The 19,567-nt window shown below is 43.0% G+C and overlaps 1 protein-coding gene across 2 annotated transcripts in view; it reads left to right on the top strand.

The window, feature by feature from the left end:
• Positions 1-17,548, top strand: part of WDR49 (WD repeat domain 49) — a 107,203-nt gene extending 89,655 nt beyond the window's left edge. For both annotated transcript variants that reach the window (XM_036494872.2, XM_036494871.2), the window contains one exon: positions 17,306-17,548. In XM_036494872.2, the coding sequence (XP_036350765.2) occupies positions 17,306-17,436 (131 nt within the window). In that variant the 3' untranslated portion in view covers positions 17,437-17,548. The remainder of the gene's footprint in view (positions 1-17,305) is intronic.
• The last annotated feature ends 2,019 nt before the right edge of the window (positions 17,549-19,567 follow it).

The following is a 19,567-nucleotide window of genomic DNA, read 5'->3' as shown; positions in this document are numbered from 1 at the left end:
TAGAGGCCACTTAAGGCCTATTGTCTTAGAAACTTCCAGCTGCAATGCCAGGTTGATGTGATGAGAGGCAAGAAAACCTAGAAAAAAAAAACGGAAGTGAATGATCTCTGAAGATTTGGAAGCAAGCTGTTCCAAGCAATACTCTATTTTTCAGACTTTCTGAGTCTCTGAGAATTTAAAGGACAATTTCTGAACATTTCTTTCCATTCAGAGAAGGCCCCTCTGGGCACACAGGCATGACAACCTGATTGTCAGTGAAGCACTTAGATAGCATATGGACACTGCAGGGGAGCTCGTCTATAATAATTAATGAAAAGCACACATTTTCATCTTGTAACAGTCACAAAATCAGAACCACATGGCCAGCCGGCTGATATCTGTGGTTACTAAATTCTCCAAGCCCTCTGAGATGGGGTTCAGTGGCATCCTTGTGAAATGCTCACCAATGACCTTCCCAAAACCCACTTTTAGATATTGCAGCTTCCCTTACTTGCTGGATCCCCTACAGAAAGGGCGAAGAGCTGAACAACATGGGTTTCTTTTGCTCTGGTCGGTTTTGCTGAATTCCACTTACAAGCTGAGTACGCCTGTCATTTTTCATCGTTTCCAGTGTGATTATTTCCACTTTAACTTTTCTCGTAGCTAGCTGCTAACTGTGTAATCCTTTGCCTGCTCTTCTGGCATTCACCTGGAGCCATCAAGGCGAGGGTTCTTGCTGCATGGAGTACGCTCTCTGTGACTCCTGCCTGTTGCACCCGATGATCTTCTCGAGCAATGGCTCTCGCAAGGACCCAGCTTGTTCCACTGAGAACGTGGAGGGACAGCCAGGAAGCAAAGTAGGGTAGGACAACATTGTCAAAACAGAAAACACACGTGCAAACCAGGGTGGAGCATGGAGCTGAAACAGAAATGATGCAAATACTACAGGTGCGAGCCAGACAGGCACCCTCTCCATGGCGGGCACCCTCTCCATGGCGGGCACCCTCTCCATGGCGGGCACCCTCTCCATGGCGGGCAGCCTTGTCCACAAAAGGAGGAGGGGTGTGTGTGTGTGTGTGTGGTGTGGTGTGATGGCAGGGTGCAAATCCCCCCACCCCCGCAAAAAAAAAACAAACTTATTTTCCAAGACAACTTCTAACTTAAATTTCTTCCTATTGTATGGTTCTATAATTTCCCTCACAGTTTATAAAAGGATGTTTTCTCTCTATTTTTTTAAAAATATTTATTTCTTTATATTGGAAAGGCAGATATACAGAGAGGAGGAAAGAAAGAGAGGAAAAGTCTCCGTCTGATGGTTCACTCCTCAAGTGGCCACAAGGGTCAGAGCTGAGCCAATCTGAAGCCAGGAGCCAGGAGCCTTCTCCAGGTGCAGCGTCCCATGGCTTTGGGCCGTCCTGGACTGCTTTCACAAGCAGGGACCTGAATGGGAAGCCGGCTGCTGGAATTAGAACTGGTGCCCGTTGGGATCCTGGTGTGTTCAAGGCGAGGACTTTAGCCACTGTGCTATTGTGCTGGGTCCTGATTTCTTTCTTGTTCAATGTTTATTTGAAAGGCAGAGAGACACAGAGAAAGGACACACAGAGGGAGTTCTTCCTTCCTTTGGTAACTCCTTAGCTGCCTCCCAAAACAGGAGATGGGCCAGACCAGAGCAGGGAGCGCCATGCAGGGCTCCCCAGTGCACAGAGCCCTCCCTACTGCTCTCAACACTTTCATGCTGGTTCCACTCACCTGCCCCCGTGCAAAGGGAAAGTTTCCTTTTCTGAAAACTTCACAAGCTTGTTAGAGAGATAAATGCAAACAACAGTGGACAAGACCTTGATCGCACAGATGAAGGCTTGGTGAATATATTGAAGAAGAAACCAATTCTTTTTGCCTGGGGAATAGGAAGGATTTTAGGCAGAGGGCCACACTGGAGTTCTTGCTTGGGGAATGACTTGGCATTCACAGGGTGAGGGAGGACAACAAGAAGTCATGCCAAAGGAAATTATGAGGAACAGACCGAAGTACAGATGATTCAGCTCGGCTGTAGGGAGCACCTGTGAGGAACAGACCAAAGCACAGCTCGGCTGTAGGGAGCACCTGTGAGGAACAGACCAAAGCACAGCTCGGCTGTAGGGAGCACCTGTGAGGAACAGACCAAAGCACAGCTCGGCTATAGGGAGCACCTGTGAGGAACAGGCCAAAGCACAGCTCGGCTGTAGGGAGCACCTGTGAGGAACAGACCAAAGCACAGCTCGGCTGTAGGGAGCACCGTGGGACATTAAGACGTTAGGTGAGTTGGCTGCATGTGAGCAGAGTTGAGTCTGGAATGTGTAAGTTTTGAGACACTGATGTGCTGCTTAGAAGTAACGACCTGGAGAGTGGAACAGAGTGTTCAGCTCCTCTAAGTGATTTCCTGGTTTTCCGCTGTTGGTAGTTAGCTTTATGTTTGTTCAGCTATGCATCTAACCTTTCCTAAGGTAGATACTCAATGAGCTGGCAGCTACATAGGGAACCAGATGCAGAGAGAACATGCAGGGGCCCAGCTTTCAGAAATGGTAAAGTCGTGTCAGGGAAAGAGATAAGTAAACTAATACATATGTCCTAGCACAAGGCCATAGCAGAGATAAACTGGTTACTGGGGAAGTATACGGACACTCACAGGTGTTTTTCCAGATTATGCCTAAGCCAGATACTAAGAGTTGAGTTACTGTTAGGCAGATTAGATAGGGTGCTCTTGCTGGTAAAGTGTAACACGTTCAGATAAAAAGAAGTGTAGTTCCAAATAGTTCTGTTCTAGAAGCGGCTCAAAGGAAAGTCTGCTACGTTGGTAGGAGAAGGCAAGAGGATGCAGTCCCCCTGGTATACCTTCTAAGAACCTTGGCATTTTGCTGGTCAGAAATGAGAAGCTATTGACATATTTTAACACATTATTCTAAAATATGTATTTGTCTCCTTTACTACTCTGTTGTTTTCCTATCTCTTATATTCAAGTTACTTCATGTACGTAAACATATTTCACATATTCGGAGCGCAGACTTCGGGGCTTGGAGAGCTTTCCCACTCTCCCCCCCCGCCTGCAGCTTTCTGTATGCTGCTTTCTTTGTTTTTTCCCCTAAATTTTTACTTTCACTTTACTCAGCAATCACAGGCTCGACACTCCATTAGTTAAGGAGGGAAACGAGTCATGCAGCATTCTTCCAGCGGCTCCCGGAGGACCCAGCTCGCTGCCTGAGCTCTTGCTTCTTTCTGGTGGTCTTGGGTTTCCGTCGTAGACCATTGACCTCAGCCTGAAGAACACGCCACAGGATCTCTAACAGGCCTGGCGGGGAATAGTTCTCTCAGCTTTAGTGTGTCTGCAAGACGCATTTCTTTCTGTTTGACACTGAAGGGACATTTTCACCATGCTTAAAATTCTAGATGCAGGGTTTGAATGCTATTTCCTGTCTAGTTTCTCTTTCCCTGCTTCCGCAGTTGCTGTTTAAAATCTCTTTCCTCGTTCTGGCTGCTTTTAAAACTTTTCTGTTTGTCTTGCTTCTCATAGGTTTTACTGCAATAGGTGCGAATATTGTTTATTGCGTGTTTATACTGGTTGGGATTCGTAGAAATTCTTGGCTGTATTTTTCTCCAACTGTGGCCGATTCTTGGTCATTTTCTTTTTTCAAATATTGATTCCTAGTCATTTCACTTTCTCTTGTCCTTCTGACATTGCAACTGCTTGTGTATTAGACTGTTTAAAAACATCAACTATGTGTTCTCTGTGCTTTTATTTCTTAAAGTCTCTTGGCTTCAGTCTGGACTCTTTTTTTTTTTTTTAATTGAATTTCCATTGACTTCACTAATACTATCTTTTAACAGTCTACTTTATTTTTTCCACATTATTATTATTGTTTTTTTTTTTTTCTGTATCTGGGGTAAGGAAAAAGAAAAAGGGCGAAGCCCCACCCAGCCTCCCACCCATCCCAGGTCCCCGATGTGGGGCACGCTCCAAGGGTCCTGCTCAAGTGGTTTCGATAGTTCAACAGTTCTGAATGGCTGACAGTCTTGCCATTCCAAGCATGATGAAATATCTCCAGAATCCACTGGCTGATGTATTTCACCTTAGAGTCTCCGTTTGCCCAGCTGGCAGTCTAATTTAAAATCAATTTAAGAAGTTCTCAATTTCATCATATATATACACACACATATATATATGTGTATATATTTGTTCTTTGACATGAACAAACGCATAGCTCTAAAATACCACTCAAATCTCATTTATAAAAATTGTGTTAGTGGCAATGGGCCATGTTTTCTTCTGTTTTGCTCATTTTCTTTCTGCTCTCTTTAGCATGTTTACAATAGCAATTTCATTACCAACAACTGTATCTGGGAGATGTTCCCATCTGCTTGCAATATCGACATTTTCCTCTTGGTTATTTCTTGCACTTTTCTGTTTTATTACATGCCCTCTAATTTTTGATTTCATGATAGAAAGTAGGAAAGACCTGTAGACTTAAATTAATATTTTCTCCGGGAGACTATGGACTCAAAAAGCGATGGTTAGAAGCTATCCCGTTTCTCTGCCTGGGAACTCAGCTGGGCCAGTGCCGAGGCCTTGTCTTTTCTGATTTGGATTGCCGCTCCCTTTCCCTCCACACACACTTTAGTAGACTGGTGTCTCCTATGCACTGAATTTTCTGTCTGGTCTGTAATCTGCCACCCCAACACTCGGAGAAGTCCCGGGGACAGTGGTTAAAGCTCGGAGATGTTTCCCTATTTCCAGATGCAACAGCAACTCCCCTTGGTCATTACTTTTCCAGAGAAGGGCCTCTGTTTGTTAACCATGCCAAAACATGGGAGTCAAGTGGCTCAGGATTTACTTTAAGTTGGATTGTTTCTTCTGATAGTGGATGTGATATGTGGACTCTATGGGAAACTGGCTGGTAAGAAGTCAACAGAGTCTAAAGAATATAGGAACAAGACATCCACAGGGCAGCCACTACGCCTACTTCTTCCCCTTATCTTCCCTTCTCCAGGGCCAAGACCCAAAGTGCACCTGCACAAGACCCTGGAGTCAAGGCAGCAAGACCTTGCTGGATATCCACCATGCCAGTACCAGGAGAGCCCTCCGTTGGTGCTGGCTCCCAGAACTTGGGCTCAAGGAGCCGCAGCAGGGGCTGTTCACAGGGAGGCATTGCATGCTTTTGGAAGTGTTACAGAAAAGCATCATGAGAAAGTGCCAGAGAGGTGGCTGCAGGACAGCCTGACGCCTGAACAGGGCTCAGGGATGTTGAGTTTCAGTTCTTGGTGATGTTGGTTAGAAGGAAAAAAGTTTGAGAAATTCATTCAATATTTGTAACCATATATTGAAGAAAACTGGAAGATTTGAGCATTTCAAAAGGGTTAGTAATTTTATTCAGTAAAAGGATTTCAGCCCAAAATTGGTATTTTCAAGATGAGGAAGGAGTCCATTAAATCCCTAATAGACAAGAAAGAGTTTACATCTCCATCAGGAACCTACACTTTATTAAAAGGACTGACCCACTGATTCGGGTGATGGACAGTGCTGGGCCCTGTACTTGCTAGTACATATAGGAATCTGGTCTGGGAACACCTCAAAGTTTCTTTGGGGATCCTCTTAATCGAAATGGCGGACTCAGAACCTTAATCAAGGAAAGACAGAAGATAGAACAGGTCAATCAACCACCTCAGCTATATGTTGGCAGCAAAATACTGGACAAAGGGAGACTCTATGATGGACTATGTCAATCAGTGGATTCTACAACAGCCTCATCGTACCTGGAGTGGTGAGATTGGCAGTGATTTACAACTGGTGAACTATCAGAACCACTTGAGCAAGGATCTCAGAGCGTGCCCTACATCCGGCACCTGGGATGGGTGGGAGACTGGGTGGGGCTTCTCCCTCAATATTTCCTTTACCTCAGATATATGAAGGAAACAATAGGGAAATAGTGGTCTTACCCACTTTCCCATAGCCCTTGTACCTTTTTACCCTAATTAACAATGTAAAGATTGCCAAAATATAATGAAAAAGATCTGAAAATGCCAAGAAATCATAATTTAAGAGCCAGAGGAAGACAATTAAATTAGTTTGATCAATGTTCCTCATTCCTTTCCACTAACCTGTAGTTTTGTTATCTGATGGCTGCTCGCTGGTGTCTGAGACTGAAGGACAATTTGATGACCCTGAGATTAAAGAAGTACAACTATTACATCCCAAAGTGGGTAGGGATAAAGCATGGCACTTTGAGAGTTCTGCATGATGGCAAATCTCAGGCCCTACCCAAACGTATGGAGCTGGAATCCAAGTTTTGATGAGATCTTCAAGTACTTTGAGACACTGGGATTTGTCTAGAGGACTCAGAGTTATGGAGAATGTGAATCAGAGAAATCACTGTCTGCTCAGACAGCTGGTCATCGCAGCTCTCTTTTCATAGTCACTTAGCTGCCAAGCCCCTCCCTTGTTGGATGCTTTGTGAGTTTTGCCACTTTGTTATCTGGTTATAGTTAGTTACAGGTAGGTGAGCAAGGGAAGGACTGGAAGACAGCAGGCATGTCAGCTCTGCTATGTTAATATCACTGAGCTCTCACTTCAGCCAAAAGGTTTGGATGGTCTCATGACCATCACTTTTAAATAAAATATCTTTCAGTTTTCATTATAACCAATTTGGTGAAACAGCCAGCTGTAAAATGAAGTGATGAGAGTATGACTGTCATCTATTTCTAGGCAGTAAATAGAGAGCTTTACTGATGGTTACTGGGAATGGTTACTGAGAATGCTAGATACTTAGTTACGAGTTGGGATCACAGTTAAATGATAGAACATGTGGAGAAAGTGGAGAGTCACATTCTTGTTACAATATAGCCCTTGTTGTAGGGTAGGCAGCTAGCTCAGGGTCAGGGGCTTGGAAGCTTTCTCTTCCTTCCCCCTTTCCCTTCACCGAGCTCCCCACCTATGCGGTCCCTTCTTCCCACCTGTGAAGCTCCTCTGTCATCACCTGGAACCCGAGAGGGGGCAGTCTTGCATTGCTGTGTAACCACGCCCCATCAAGTCCCCAAGGTCCATGATGGGAAGGGGCTCACTCTCTTGGTTATGTGCTTCCATTGCTCTTACACTCTGACTCTTGGATGATCAGAAGCCAGGAGCCAGGAACTTCCTCCAGGTCTCCCAAGCTAGTGCAGGGTCCCAAGGCTTTGGGCCATCCTCGACTGCTTTCCCAGGCCACAAGCAGGGAGCTGGATGGGAAGAGGGGCTGCTGGGATTAGAACCAGCACCCATATGGGATCCCGGGGCATTCAAGGTGAGGACTTTTGCCACTAAGTCATCGTGCCAGACCCAAGAGTTTTATCATTAAGGATCCAATACTTTCTCTGCATCTACTAAGCTGATCATTGGTTTATGTGCTTTGTCCATGTGCTTTTTGATGTTTATTAATCTGGCAATGTTGAACTACCATTACACATTTGAGATAAATTCCACTTGATCATGATGTACATTTTAAAATTGGTATTGAATTTGGTTTGGTATTGATTTTGACTTCATATCGATTTGTAGCTTTTCTTTTTTTCTTTTGTCTGTGTGTCAATTTTGGCATCAGAGTAATAGTGGTTTCATGAAAAGAAATTGGCACTTGGCAGAATTGCGACCAGTTCAAGCCTTTGGGAAGGCTTGAAAAGTAGTGCTACTATTTTCTCTACCTGCTTTGTAGAATTCAATAGTAAGGATAGCAGGTGCTGGATCCTTGGCAGAGAACTTCCAAAGACTACTTCTATCTCATTGCTTGCTTTAGGTTGCTTTCGATTTTCTGTCTTTTCTTGATTTTATCGTGGTAATTTAAATATGTCTAGGAATTTATTTCCTCAAGTCTTTATACCTTTTAGTATATTGTTTATAGTGGTGCTTATAATCCTTTATATTTCAGTAGTGTCCATTGTAATGTCTCTTTTTTCACCTCTACTTTTATTTGGGTTCTTCTCCCTTTTTTGTGGTTAAAATAGTTCCACTTTGTTTATCTTCTCAAAAAGTCAGCTTTATTAAAAATTTGTTGAACTTTAAAAATTTTTTTTAAGTTTCAATTTTATTTATTCCTTTTTAGATACTACCTTTTGCTTCCTGTTGATTTTGAATTTGGTTTGTTCTTTTTTTCTAAGTATTCAGGAGGTGTTATTAGATCACTTATTTCAGACCTTTTTCCTTTTAATGTCAGGAGTTAATGCTATAAACATCCATCTTAACTTTTAAAACTTTCAAGAAAGCTTTTGAGTTTATTTTGAATTTCTTTGATGAGCATTTGGTCATTCAGAAGTACATTAATCAGTTTTTCTTTATATGCAGTTTGACACTTTGAATGTCTTTGCAATTGCCTCCTTGTCTTTAACTTTTGACAATGTGATTACAATGCGACTTGGAGAAGGTGCGACCACTCTTGCCAGTTTTTGGCTCCCATCCTGGGGAGTCCCGGTGTACCCTGCAACGTCGGGATCTAATGATAAGCCTGAATGTCTCCACCCCCACTTTGAATGTAAACAGTGAATGCCGAAGAACCTGTCCATAGCCGAGAGAAATTAGAGCACTCCAGGTACTGCAAGTGAGTGTGCACTCCTGGAAAGGTTGTTAGCCCAGCACCCATAGGCTGGCTCTATCAGGCACGGATGGAACTGCTTCCAGGTTTTCATGCAGTTACTGGGGAATGTGGGGTTGTCCTGGTCTCCCAGGACCTTAAGCTGAGAGGCACTGAAGGCACGTCCTCAAGTTGAGTTTGATACTTTAACGGCTGCTGTTTGCACTAGCCCCAAGAAGCAGGAGGAACCTGGCTTTCAAAGATGAGTGAGCACAGCTCCCAGGCCCACGCACTAAACTGTCCCCTTGTGGAATGTCCCCTGGGTGTCTGCCCTGTACCTGTCCTGGCTGCGCTGATCCCTTCTGGTAGCACTCCAGCTAGTTGTTGCTTGCTGAGGTAGAAGCAAAGTTCCTCAGTGGTTCACTGATCATTAAATATCATGTTGTTATTTTCCATTTATTTGTAAATTTTCTAGTGTTCTTTTTTTTTTAAGTTTCATTGCTTTGTGGTCTGAGAAGACACAGTTCATACTTTTTTTTTTTAATTTACGGGGCCTAATATATATTCTCTATTAGCAAAATGTGTCATGGACTGATGAAAACTGTATCCTGCAGCTGCTGGGTGAAATGTTCTGTGAATACTTGTAATGTCCATTTGCTCTGTACAATGGTTCAAATTTGATATATCTTCACTTATTTTATGTCCAGATAATCTATCCATTGATGAGCATGGGATGTAAAGTTCATTCACCATTAATGTTTTGGAGAGTCTCCCGTAGGTCTAATAGTATTTGATTGATCTGTCCTGCTTCTATTGTGTTGAGTTTTACCTATGTGAAAGGCAAAGTCACGTGTGTGTGTGTGTGTGTGTGTGTGTGTAGAGGGAGGGAGGGGGAGAGAGAGAGAGAGAGAGAGAGATCCTCTATCTGCTGTTGGGCTGGGCCAAATCAAAGGTCGGAATCAGAAACTACTGCATCTCCAACGTGAGTGCAGGCAGCACGTGCGTCACTTCCTGCTGTTTCTCCGGTTGCATTAGCACAGACCTGGATCAGAAGAGCTCTTGAGACTCAGACTGGCTCCTCTAGGGGATGCTGCCTTACAGGTGGCGGCTTAACTGGCACTGCCAAAGGGTGGGCACTGGGAGTGTGTACGTATTTATGATCACTACACATCCTGCTAACTTGGTCATCTTCTCAGTATAGGATTTTGTCCCCTGTTATTACAGTGTTTTATGTGAAGTGTTATTTTGTGAAAACTCCTTTATTGAAAAGGCAGAGTGACAGAGACATCTTTTTGCTTGATCACTCCTCAAGTGGCTGCAGTGGCTAAAGCTGGATTGTGCTGAAGCTGTTTGCCAGGAATTGCATCTCGGTCTCTGATACAGGTCAATTTCCTGGACAAAGTCCTCTCAAGACTTCAGGGCAAATATTCCACGCACAGTGAATGAAAGTGTGACGTCACTGGGCTGGGAGCTAAGTCGGCACTTAGCTCACATTTCAAGGGCAGAAGACAGTCATTGTTGTTGAGAAGGAATGAGCAGATTGGTATATGGTGAAATTGCTGGGGGTCAGAGGTCACTTCATGAGGAAACAGATAGTCTGGGAAAGACATTTGATTTAAATTAAGTATGAAGAGGGGTGTGACCATATTGCTAAACCTTCTGAACCTCCCGAAGTTCTGAGATTCATAAGTAAGTTGTGTAGCTTGGAAAGGCATGAAGCTGGAGGTTTGAGGTTCCCAAGCAAATGCCCGCAGAGGAACTTGAGGGTACTTAAGGTTTTTTTTTTTTTTTTTTTTAACTAGGTGTCAGAAAGAGGGAGAGAGAAATAGAGAGAGGAAGAAGAGAGAGCTCCCATCAGCTGATTCATACCCCAGTGCCAAGAATTCTGTGTAAAGAGGATGGCAAAATGCAGTCCTGAAACCTCAGCAGAGGTCTCCATGCGGCTGGCAGGAAACCTGTTACTAGTGTTATCACTGTTACCTCCCAGGATCTCCATGTGGGTGGGAACCAGTTCCTGGAGTTATCACTGTAACCTCTCAGGGTTTGGGTTAGCCAGAGCTGGAGGCAGACAGCAGAGCAGGGGATTGGAACCTGGATACCCTTAAGGACAGGGAGTGTGTGCCACTTAATTAGTAGGCCATTGTTTGTCCTTTGATGTGGATTTAAGTAAACACATATTTTCTTTGTGAGGGCTTCTAGTGGAATTCAGCCACTAATTATGAGCCTTGGCGAGTCCCTCTGTGCCTGCTGAGAGCAGAGCATTGTTGTATTCACTCAGAGGAAGCAGCAAAGTTAATGGCAAGAGTATCAGGAAGGCTGAACCAAGAAAGTATGATCAGAAGGACCTATTCTGGGATTTATCCTAAAAAAATGAATTTATGAAATTGTAGGGCCTTCATGAGTAAGTCTAAGCTGTGTATGGTTTATTAGAAATGAAATATCCTGGGTAGCCTGGACACAAACAGAAATTATTATGCTCTGGTAGAATTTCTTCCCTCTCTCAGGGAGACCTCAACTCCACTTCCAAGGCTTTCCACTGACCGCGTCTGGCTCTTCCCAATTATCTAGGATAATCTTTTCCATCTGAGGTCCACTGATGACAGACTTTGCTCACAGCTGCAAGGCTTTTCCAAGTCATGCCTACATTAATGCTTGCCTGAGCAACTGGAGTCATTAGCACTGCCAACTTACTCCATCAAGAAAGTAAGTCATCGAAGAAAAGTTGAACACATTCTTTTATGAACTTAGACTCAATAAATAGTTAATCATTTCCTACATGTGTTATGGCCCATTGCAGAACCACTCACATGATAATGAGAACATTATACCATCATCCAGCAGATGCTACTATGAACAGGAAGAGGAACTAATTATCATTATACACTTAGCAAGGGCTGTGTGAAGAACATCTTTTAAAAAAAGATTTACTTATTTTAAAAGACAAAGTTTTACAGAGAGAGAAGGAAAGACGCAGAGAGAGGCTTTCATACCCTAAGCTGATGTTGACCTGGGAGCCGGGGACTTCTACTTTGCCTCCCGTACGGATGCAGGTGCCTGAAGACTTGGGCCATCCTCCTATGCTTTCCCAGGTCATAGGCAGTGAGCTGGATAGGAATGGAGCAGCCACATGAATTGAAGTCTGTGTGTGATTCTGGTATTTGCAGGCAGAGGATTATCTTGCTGTGCTACCATGCCTGTCCCAGGATATCTTTTAAAATTTTTGTTTTTCGAGAGAGAAGGGAAAGCTGTCCACTGCCAGCTCACACCCACATGCTTGCTCACAACTGTCAGGGCTTGATCCGGCTAAAACCAGGAGCCAGAAATTCAGTTTGAAAGGCAGATTGCACAGAGAGAGAAGAAGAGATAGAGAAGTCTGCCATCTGCTTAGCTGACCAGAATGGCCAGAGCTGAGGTGGTCCAAGCTGGGAGCCAGGAGCTTCTTCTGTGCCTCTTACGTGGGGGCAGGGGCCCAAGAGCTTGGCCCATCCTCTGCTGCTTTCCCAGACTACAAGAAGGGAGCTGGAGGGGAAGCAGAGCAGTAGGGGCACAATTCAGCAAGCAATGGGATGCTGGCGTTGGCAGGCAGACAAGATTCAGCTGCTGCACTGCTGTGTCAACCCCCGTTTTCACTCCATTTCAAACTGTTTTTATTTTAATTAAGGAAGAACTATATGTATGTTTCTTTTTTTAAAGATTTATTTTTATTTTTGTTGCAAAGTCGATATACAGAGAGGAGGAGAAGTAGAGAGGAAGCTCTTCCGTCCGCTGGTTCACTCCCCAAGTGACCACAGTGGCCAGAACTGTGCCGATCTGGAGTCAGGAGCCAGGAATTTCTTCCAGGTCTCCCATATGGGTGCAGAGTCCCAAGGTTTTGAGCCGTCCTCGATTGATTTCTCAGGCCACAAGGGGAGCTGGATGGGAAGCGGGGCTGCTGGGATTAGAACCAGCACCCATATGGGAGGAATTTAGCCGTTGGGCCACCGTGCTGGGCCCTATGTATGTTTATTCTAGTGATGCTTTATAATCACAGGTTCATTAACCAGGTTTCTCTAGGATGGGGATTTATTACATGGGAAGTGGTATAGTCTAGCTGGCTAAGCCATCATTTATTGCACCTAAAATGGCAGCAAATAATACTCAAGTAATTGGGCTCCTGAACCAACGTGGGAGGTGTCGATGGAGTCCTTGGCTCCTGGCAGTTGGCTGGCCCTGTTCTGTCGTTTAGGCCATTTCAAGAGTGAACTGGATATCCCTCTCTTCCCCTCTCTGTCACTTTATTTTGAAATAAGTAAATCTTAAAAAAAAAAAGGACAAAGACTATTAGATCATGCTGTTATGATAGAATCGGCATGTTTTCTTATTCCTATCCTTGTCTTCTGCTCATTTTATTCAACAATAGGATCTTACTTTCCACCTGCTTTCATTGTGTTGGATTATCCTGTACTGCCATTAGTTGACTTGTCAGTTGTAAGTGGTAATCTTTGCCTCTGCTTATCAAGAATGAAGCTTCTTTCTATGTCTTAATGATTTGTGTTACTGTTCCATCTCTCATCTTGTCAGGCACGTGATGTTGACTTTCCGTTTTATCTTCCAAAGCTCCACACTGTGTTAACCTATAGAGACTGCGTTCACGACAAAATTGGATTTTCAAAATTCTTTGGAAATTTCCCAGTTTCTCTTAATTTTTCCCAAAACAACTCTTATGACTAATAGTCCTTTAATTCATCACATGTTAAAAACCATTTATAGGGCCCGGTGGCATGGCCTAGCGGCTAAAGTCCTTGCCTTGAAAGCCCCAGGATCCCATATGGGTGCCAGTTCTAATCCCGGCAGCTCCACTTCCCATCCAGCTCCCTGCTTGTGGCCTGGGAAGGCAGTCGAGGACAGCCCAAAGCTTTGGGACCCTGTACCCATGTGGGAGACCTGGAAGAGGTTCCTGGTTCCTGGCATCGGATTGGCACGTTCCGGCCCGTTGCGGCTCACTTGGGGAGTGAAACATCAGATGGAAGATCTTCCTCTCTGTCTCTCCTCCTCTGTGTATATCTGGCTGTAATAAAATGAATAAATCTTTAAAAAAAAACTATTTATAGTTTAGAAAATTAAAAGACAGTATACACAAACACAATAATTTTCAACCCGCTCATTCTGTCTGCAGTTATTTTGTGGGTTTTGTGTTACTGGCTTTCAATATTGATCATTGTTCTGAAAGTTATCTACTGCAAGATAGATATTTTTCTTCTTTTCAGTGACTTGTTCTTTTTGTCTGCCTACTAAGTGATTCTCTCTTTATCTTCCAAGGCTAATCACTTCAAAAAATGTTGCTTGGTTTTGGGTAAGAAGGAATTATTTTTGATACACATTGTGTCCTTTGTGTATAAAAGTCAGCTTGTATTTAATTTGCAAAAATTGTATCAAATGATTTTTTAAGACGTAATTTATTTGGAAGTCAGAGTTACAGGGAAGGAAAGTCAGAGTCAGAGGGAGATTTTCCACCTGTTGATTCAATTCACAAACTGCCACAAAGGTCAGAGCTAGGCTAAGACCTGAGCTTCCTTGTTGGTGGAGGGCCATCTTTAGCTACCTTCCCAGGCATATTTTCAGGGAGCTGGATAGAAAACGGGGCAGCCAAGTGCAAGCTGATGCCCACATGGAAGGCAGACACTATAGTTGGCGACTTTTCCCACCCGGCTACAAAGCCATTCCCCTAAAGATTTCTTACAATGTGGCGGTTTTCTTCTTTTTGCTCTCTCTCTGTTCTCTTCCCCATTCTCTTCCTGTATTTCTCTCAAATGTTGATTTATATTTCTTTGAAATGCAGAGCAAGAACGAGGGGGAGAGAGAGATCTTTGATCTGTTAAGTTCACTTTCCCAAATGGCTGCACTTGCTTGGGCCGGTGGAAAGCCAGGAGCCTGGAAGTCCATGCTCATCTTCCACTAGGGTATCAGGGGCCTGAATACTTGCGCTATTTTCTGCTGCCTTTCCAGACACGTTAACAAGAAGCTCTTGGGAAGCAGAGCAGGTAAAAGCCAAACTGGCACTCTAGCACTCGGTGCCAGCATGACACGCAGTGGTTTAATCAGCTGGGTCTTAGCAGTGTCCTAGCTTGCTTTCTTAAGGGTCTACTCTAGTTACACTTGTGGATCTACTGTTTGCATACCTCCTGCATCTATCAACTTTTCTAATTGATTCTACGTTTAGTTTTCTGTTTTCCTTGTTCTTGTCCTTTCTGTGTTTGATGATTTCCACAGTGGGGTCTCCCTCTTGACGTTTTCCTGTTTATTTGCTAGCTTGCATCCTATTACCACATCTGTGTCTTCAGCTCTTTGGAGTTCTCTCACTTCGGTAATCTTCCTCTGTAGGGTGATGGCGTGTTTCAGCTGTGAAGTCAAATGTATGTTGGAATATTTGTAACAATATTTACCTATGCAAAGGCTGTATCTTTTTCTGTTCTCTGGTGGTGATCCATGCACTGAGTGGTTTAACTGTTTGTTTTCAGTTTGATTTACTCTAGCTTTTAGCTTGGTTCCACACTATGCTAAGTTTTACAATTTTCTTATTTACTTAGCTCTAGCGTTTTGAATTTCACTTATTTTTTAACAAATTTGCATGGCTTTTTAAAAAAATATTTGCTTATGTATTTGAAAAGAAAGAGAGAGAAAGAGAGGGAGAGAGAGAGAGTTTCCACTACCTGGGTCATTTCCAAATGCCCTCCATGACCAGAGCTGGGCCAGGCCAAACCCGTCAGAGAAAAAGGTGGAATCAGAGTCAGAGAACTTTCCACCTGTGGATTCACTCTCCAAGTGGTTGCAACGACCAGAGCTGGATCAGGTCCTGAGCTTATTTTGGGTCTCCCATGTGGGTTTAGAGGCCCGAGGACTCGGGCCGTCCTCTGCTGCTTTCCCAGGTGCATTAGCAGGGAGCTGCACCAGAAGTGGTGCAGCCAGAATTCATACCAGGGCTCATGTATGATGCTGATGCCACGGACAGCTGCTTTGCTTTGCCTGTTATGCCACAGAGCCAACGCTGTTGTGCTGGATTTTCTGATGTTTGAAATACATAGCAGGGCCCTTGGGTGAGAGTTCAGTGTAGGATCCAGGTGTCCTACAAGTTCTGCAAGCCATGAAGGAATGCTAATTCTAGGAAGAAAAATAAAGAAAAGAAAAACAGGAGAGAGAGAGAGAGAGAGAGAAGGGAGAGAGAGAGAGAAGAGATGGGGCGACAACTCCTATGTGAAGCCTAGGTAGTCTTACCTGTTTGATCTGTTTCTGCGGAGAGAAAACCAGAGAGACCTTCTGTTCCAGGTGTTCAGCTCTGCTTTGTATCTATAGATATTAATGAGTGATGTGTGTGACCCCGCAAGACAATGGCCTCTGTCAGGGAGCAATTCTGCCGGCATGTGGGCATGCTCCTGCTGCCGTCCTCACTCTCGGCCTCCCAGTCACCCTTTCTTCTCTGTGTTGCCCCAACCTCAGATGCCTGGTCCTCCCTTTGCATATTTTCCAGGCCATGGATGATATCTCTTGAGTTCTACAGAAAGTAGAATTTGTAAGGTGTTTTGCCTTCATTTTCTAGATCATTCTCATACTATTTCAAAAGAGAATAAAAATGTTGATTTATACAACCGAATTTATATTGGAAGTAAAGATTGAAATTTTTTTTAGCACAATGTATGAACATTCTGTTTCATTATAAAATTACTCATTAATTTTTAACAGTTTTGTTGGCATTGCCTTTATCATGTTCCTCGTCCAGATGCAACTTCATTTCACTCTACCTCCACAAATTCTATGTTTCTGTTAAATGGCACAGAATCGTCAGGTATTTTTGTTTTTCTGCTCTTTTATTCTTGTTTTCGCTCTGACAGATGTCTCCTTTCCTTCTTTCCAATACCCCCGTTATCCCTTTTCGTTATCATTAAAACCTGACTTGGACATCAAGGTCGCCCTGAAACAGTACTTAACTTGGAAAGCTTTCCTCTTTACTTGGGTACGTTTGCTATAATCTCTTCATATGTTTGTGCACACTCTTTGTGGCTTGTATTACCTTAGAGCCGTGTGCTGTTGCATGTGATGGCTTCGTTGTTTGAACACTGCTTCTACTCCCGCTGTTTGGAAGGAAGGCTGTGACTTAGTCATAGCTGTGCTTTGGTTAGGGTTGAGCATGAACCAATGCACACTATATACATTCAATGAGTGTTCATTGAAATGATGAAATTAAACAAAATGCAACTATTATGTTCTTGAATGCTTCTGACTGACGCACAATACAGGTGCTCCTGGGGATAATTTGGTTCTGTTTTTTTTTTTTTTTTCCCTAAAGCCACAGATTCCCAAAGACCAAAGGGTGCGAATGAAGATGTGCATGCTTCCTCATGCAGCCAAAGGGCGTTTTCATTATTTTGTCTTATTTCAACACAGAATAATTTGTTCTTGGTTTTTCATAAATCCTTGATAACTGTTAAATTGATTAGGAAACAAGAATGGAAAACACTGGTTTCTTTCAGCCCCAGTCCCTCGATGGTGGATCTCTGTTGCGATATAAATGCATCGAGAGAACAGAGTCTGCTCAAATTGAACGTTTAACGCAAATCAAATAAAAAGGAATAACAAAAACTTAGAGAAGAATTCCACAAACATATTCTTGGTTTTAGAAGTAAAATTTTTGGGAAACATAAAGCTTGAACATTTTCTCTGCAGTGTTTTATTTCATTGGCTCTCTTACCAGATACAATTTACATGCCATTTTCTTCGTTATTTTGTAGTTTTGAAATCTGTATTCGATGAGAAAAACCTGTTCCCCAAAGACATTCTGGATCGTGAAAGAAAAGCCAAGCAATTATGTCAGGAAACCAGTTGTGAAATGAAGATAAGAAGAAATAAGAAGCAACTTTAGTGGAAAAAAATCATTGTTTCATAATGTGAATTTATAAAATGCTGAAATCATCTGGAATGTAGTCCTTTGGTTTCATTTTGCTTTTGGTTTCATAGTTGCGTGGAGCTTTAGCTGTGCCCCTACCCAAGCTCTGCACTCCCCCTGCGTTATCAATGAAAGCAAAAAGTCACACAAGGATAATTAGCAAGAAGCATTTCACAGTGCCAGGAGTTTTATAAAAAAAAGAAAAAGATGGTCATGGAACAAACTGTTTAAGGCAGTTGACTTTCTGATATCATGCTTAGACAAACATTTTTGGTCATTTTTCATTGTAAAGCTTGCATTGAAATATATCAAAAACACTGTGAATGTTTATGTATCTGAATAACTATTCTTGCTTCTTTACACATTCTAGTTACCTTAAAAATGATTCTGATAAATAGCATTTGGACCTTGTCATTAGTAGCTTTTCCTATTACTGCTTATCAACTCATGTCCACTTTTCTGAGTATAAGAGGACATTGACAAGTTATTGGATAATGTATATTACAAAAATTATGCCAAAAGCCTTGGTATTACAATAAACATACATTTTACCCACATTTGCATGATTTTTTTTTAAAAAAAACCCTTTCATTTATTGGGCAATTCCTACTTAGGCTGTACATCTAGACTTTGTTATATTACACCATAAAATTGAGTGACGCAACACAATGGAAGAGGTAGTAACCTCGGAAAACACTGGAAGGGCCTGGGGCTTTTTCAAGGACTCAGAGTGTACAGACATTCACGTAGGAAATGGCCAGTTGTGAAACTGACAGCCTACATTTTGGACCCATTTTTTTTTTTAAACCTGTATCATCCTTCAGGTAATTCTGCTCTTTTTGTTTGATGTGTAGAAGGAATTAGAATTAATTTGTATCATTATAGATGCTATATATTGCACAAAGTCCTCTTAAAAATATTTGTTTATTATTTGAGGACACAGAGAGATCAACAGACAGAGAAAGTGCTCACATATTGGTTTACTCCCCAAATTCCCATAAAGGTTGGGACTGGCCAGGACCTGAATATTTACACAGCAGGCCCCCCAGTGGGAGGGTTAGGGCCTGAAGGTTTGCACAGCAGGCCCCCCAGTGACAGGGTTAGGGCCTGAAGGTTTACACAGCAGGCCCCCCAGTGGGAGGGTTAGGGCCTGAAGGTTTGCACAGCAGGCCCCCCCAGTGACAGGGTTAGGGCCTGAAGGTTTGCACAGCAGGCCCCCCAGTGACAGGGTTAGGGCCTGAAGGTTCATACAGCAGGCCCCCCAGTGGGAGGGTTAGGGCCTGAAGGTTTTTACACAGCAGGCCCCCCAGTGACAGGGTTAGGGCCTGAAGGTTCTTTACACAGCAGGCCCCCCAGTGACTATGCTTTTGTTTCTTGTCCCCTAGAAACCTCCTGAACAGGAAGCTGGAGCCAGGAGCTGGGGCTGCCAAGCAAACCCAGGTGGTCTGATATGGATGCAGGCTTCTTTTTTTCTAAGTTTTAGAAAAAAAAATTAGGAAAAATTTCTGTACAATGAGTTATAAGAGCATTTCCAGTGTCAGCAAGTGTTTGTGATGGAGCAGTGTTGCGGAAAGGTGTTTGGAAGGTGGCTGTCCATCTAGTTTACGCACCTTCCGAGTCAGGCAGGCGTTGGGATTTCTGTGTGTGAATGGTCATCACAGTTGGAAAGATGTGTGTGAGAAGTATACTTCAATGTATGTGTGTTGGTAAAATAAAGTATTCTTGTTTTAGCTCATTATATGGAATGTTTAGATATAATTGCAAATTATGTTTTCAGTGGGCTTATAAATTGCTATAAATATTACATATTATAGTGCATGTCTTTCTATATTATTCACGACACTTGTAAATATGGTGAATAGTAATGATTTTGGAAATATATAGGGGAATAGGTGAAGAAAATAGCTGTTTGTCCTATTCCTGTAACTTATATAAGTTTGAAAATATTCCCTAATAAATTTTTAAGAAATTTAATCATTTGAGTGGCAAAGTGACCGAGAGAAAGAGAAAAAGATAGTTTCCCTTTTCTGTTTCACTTGCGAAAGTCCACAACAACTGAGGCTGGGCCAGGCAGAAAGTCAGGAGCTAGAAGTTCAAGTTCCATGTG

Source organism: Ochotona princeps, chromosome 3 (assembly GCF_030435755.1).
Source record: "Ochotona princeps isolate mOchPri1 chromosome 3, mOchPri1.hap1, whole genome shotgun sequence".
NCBI classification, from domain to species: Eukaryota; Metazoa; Chordata; class Mammalia; order Lagomorpha; family Ochotonidae; genus Ochotona; species Ochotona princeps.
This window is presented reverse-complemented; position numbering and strand designations above follow the sequence as displayed.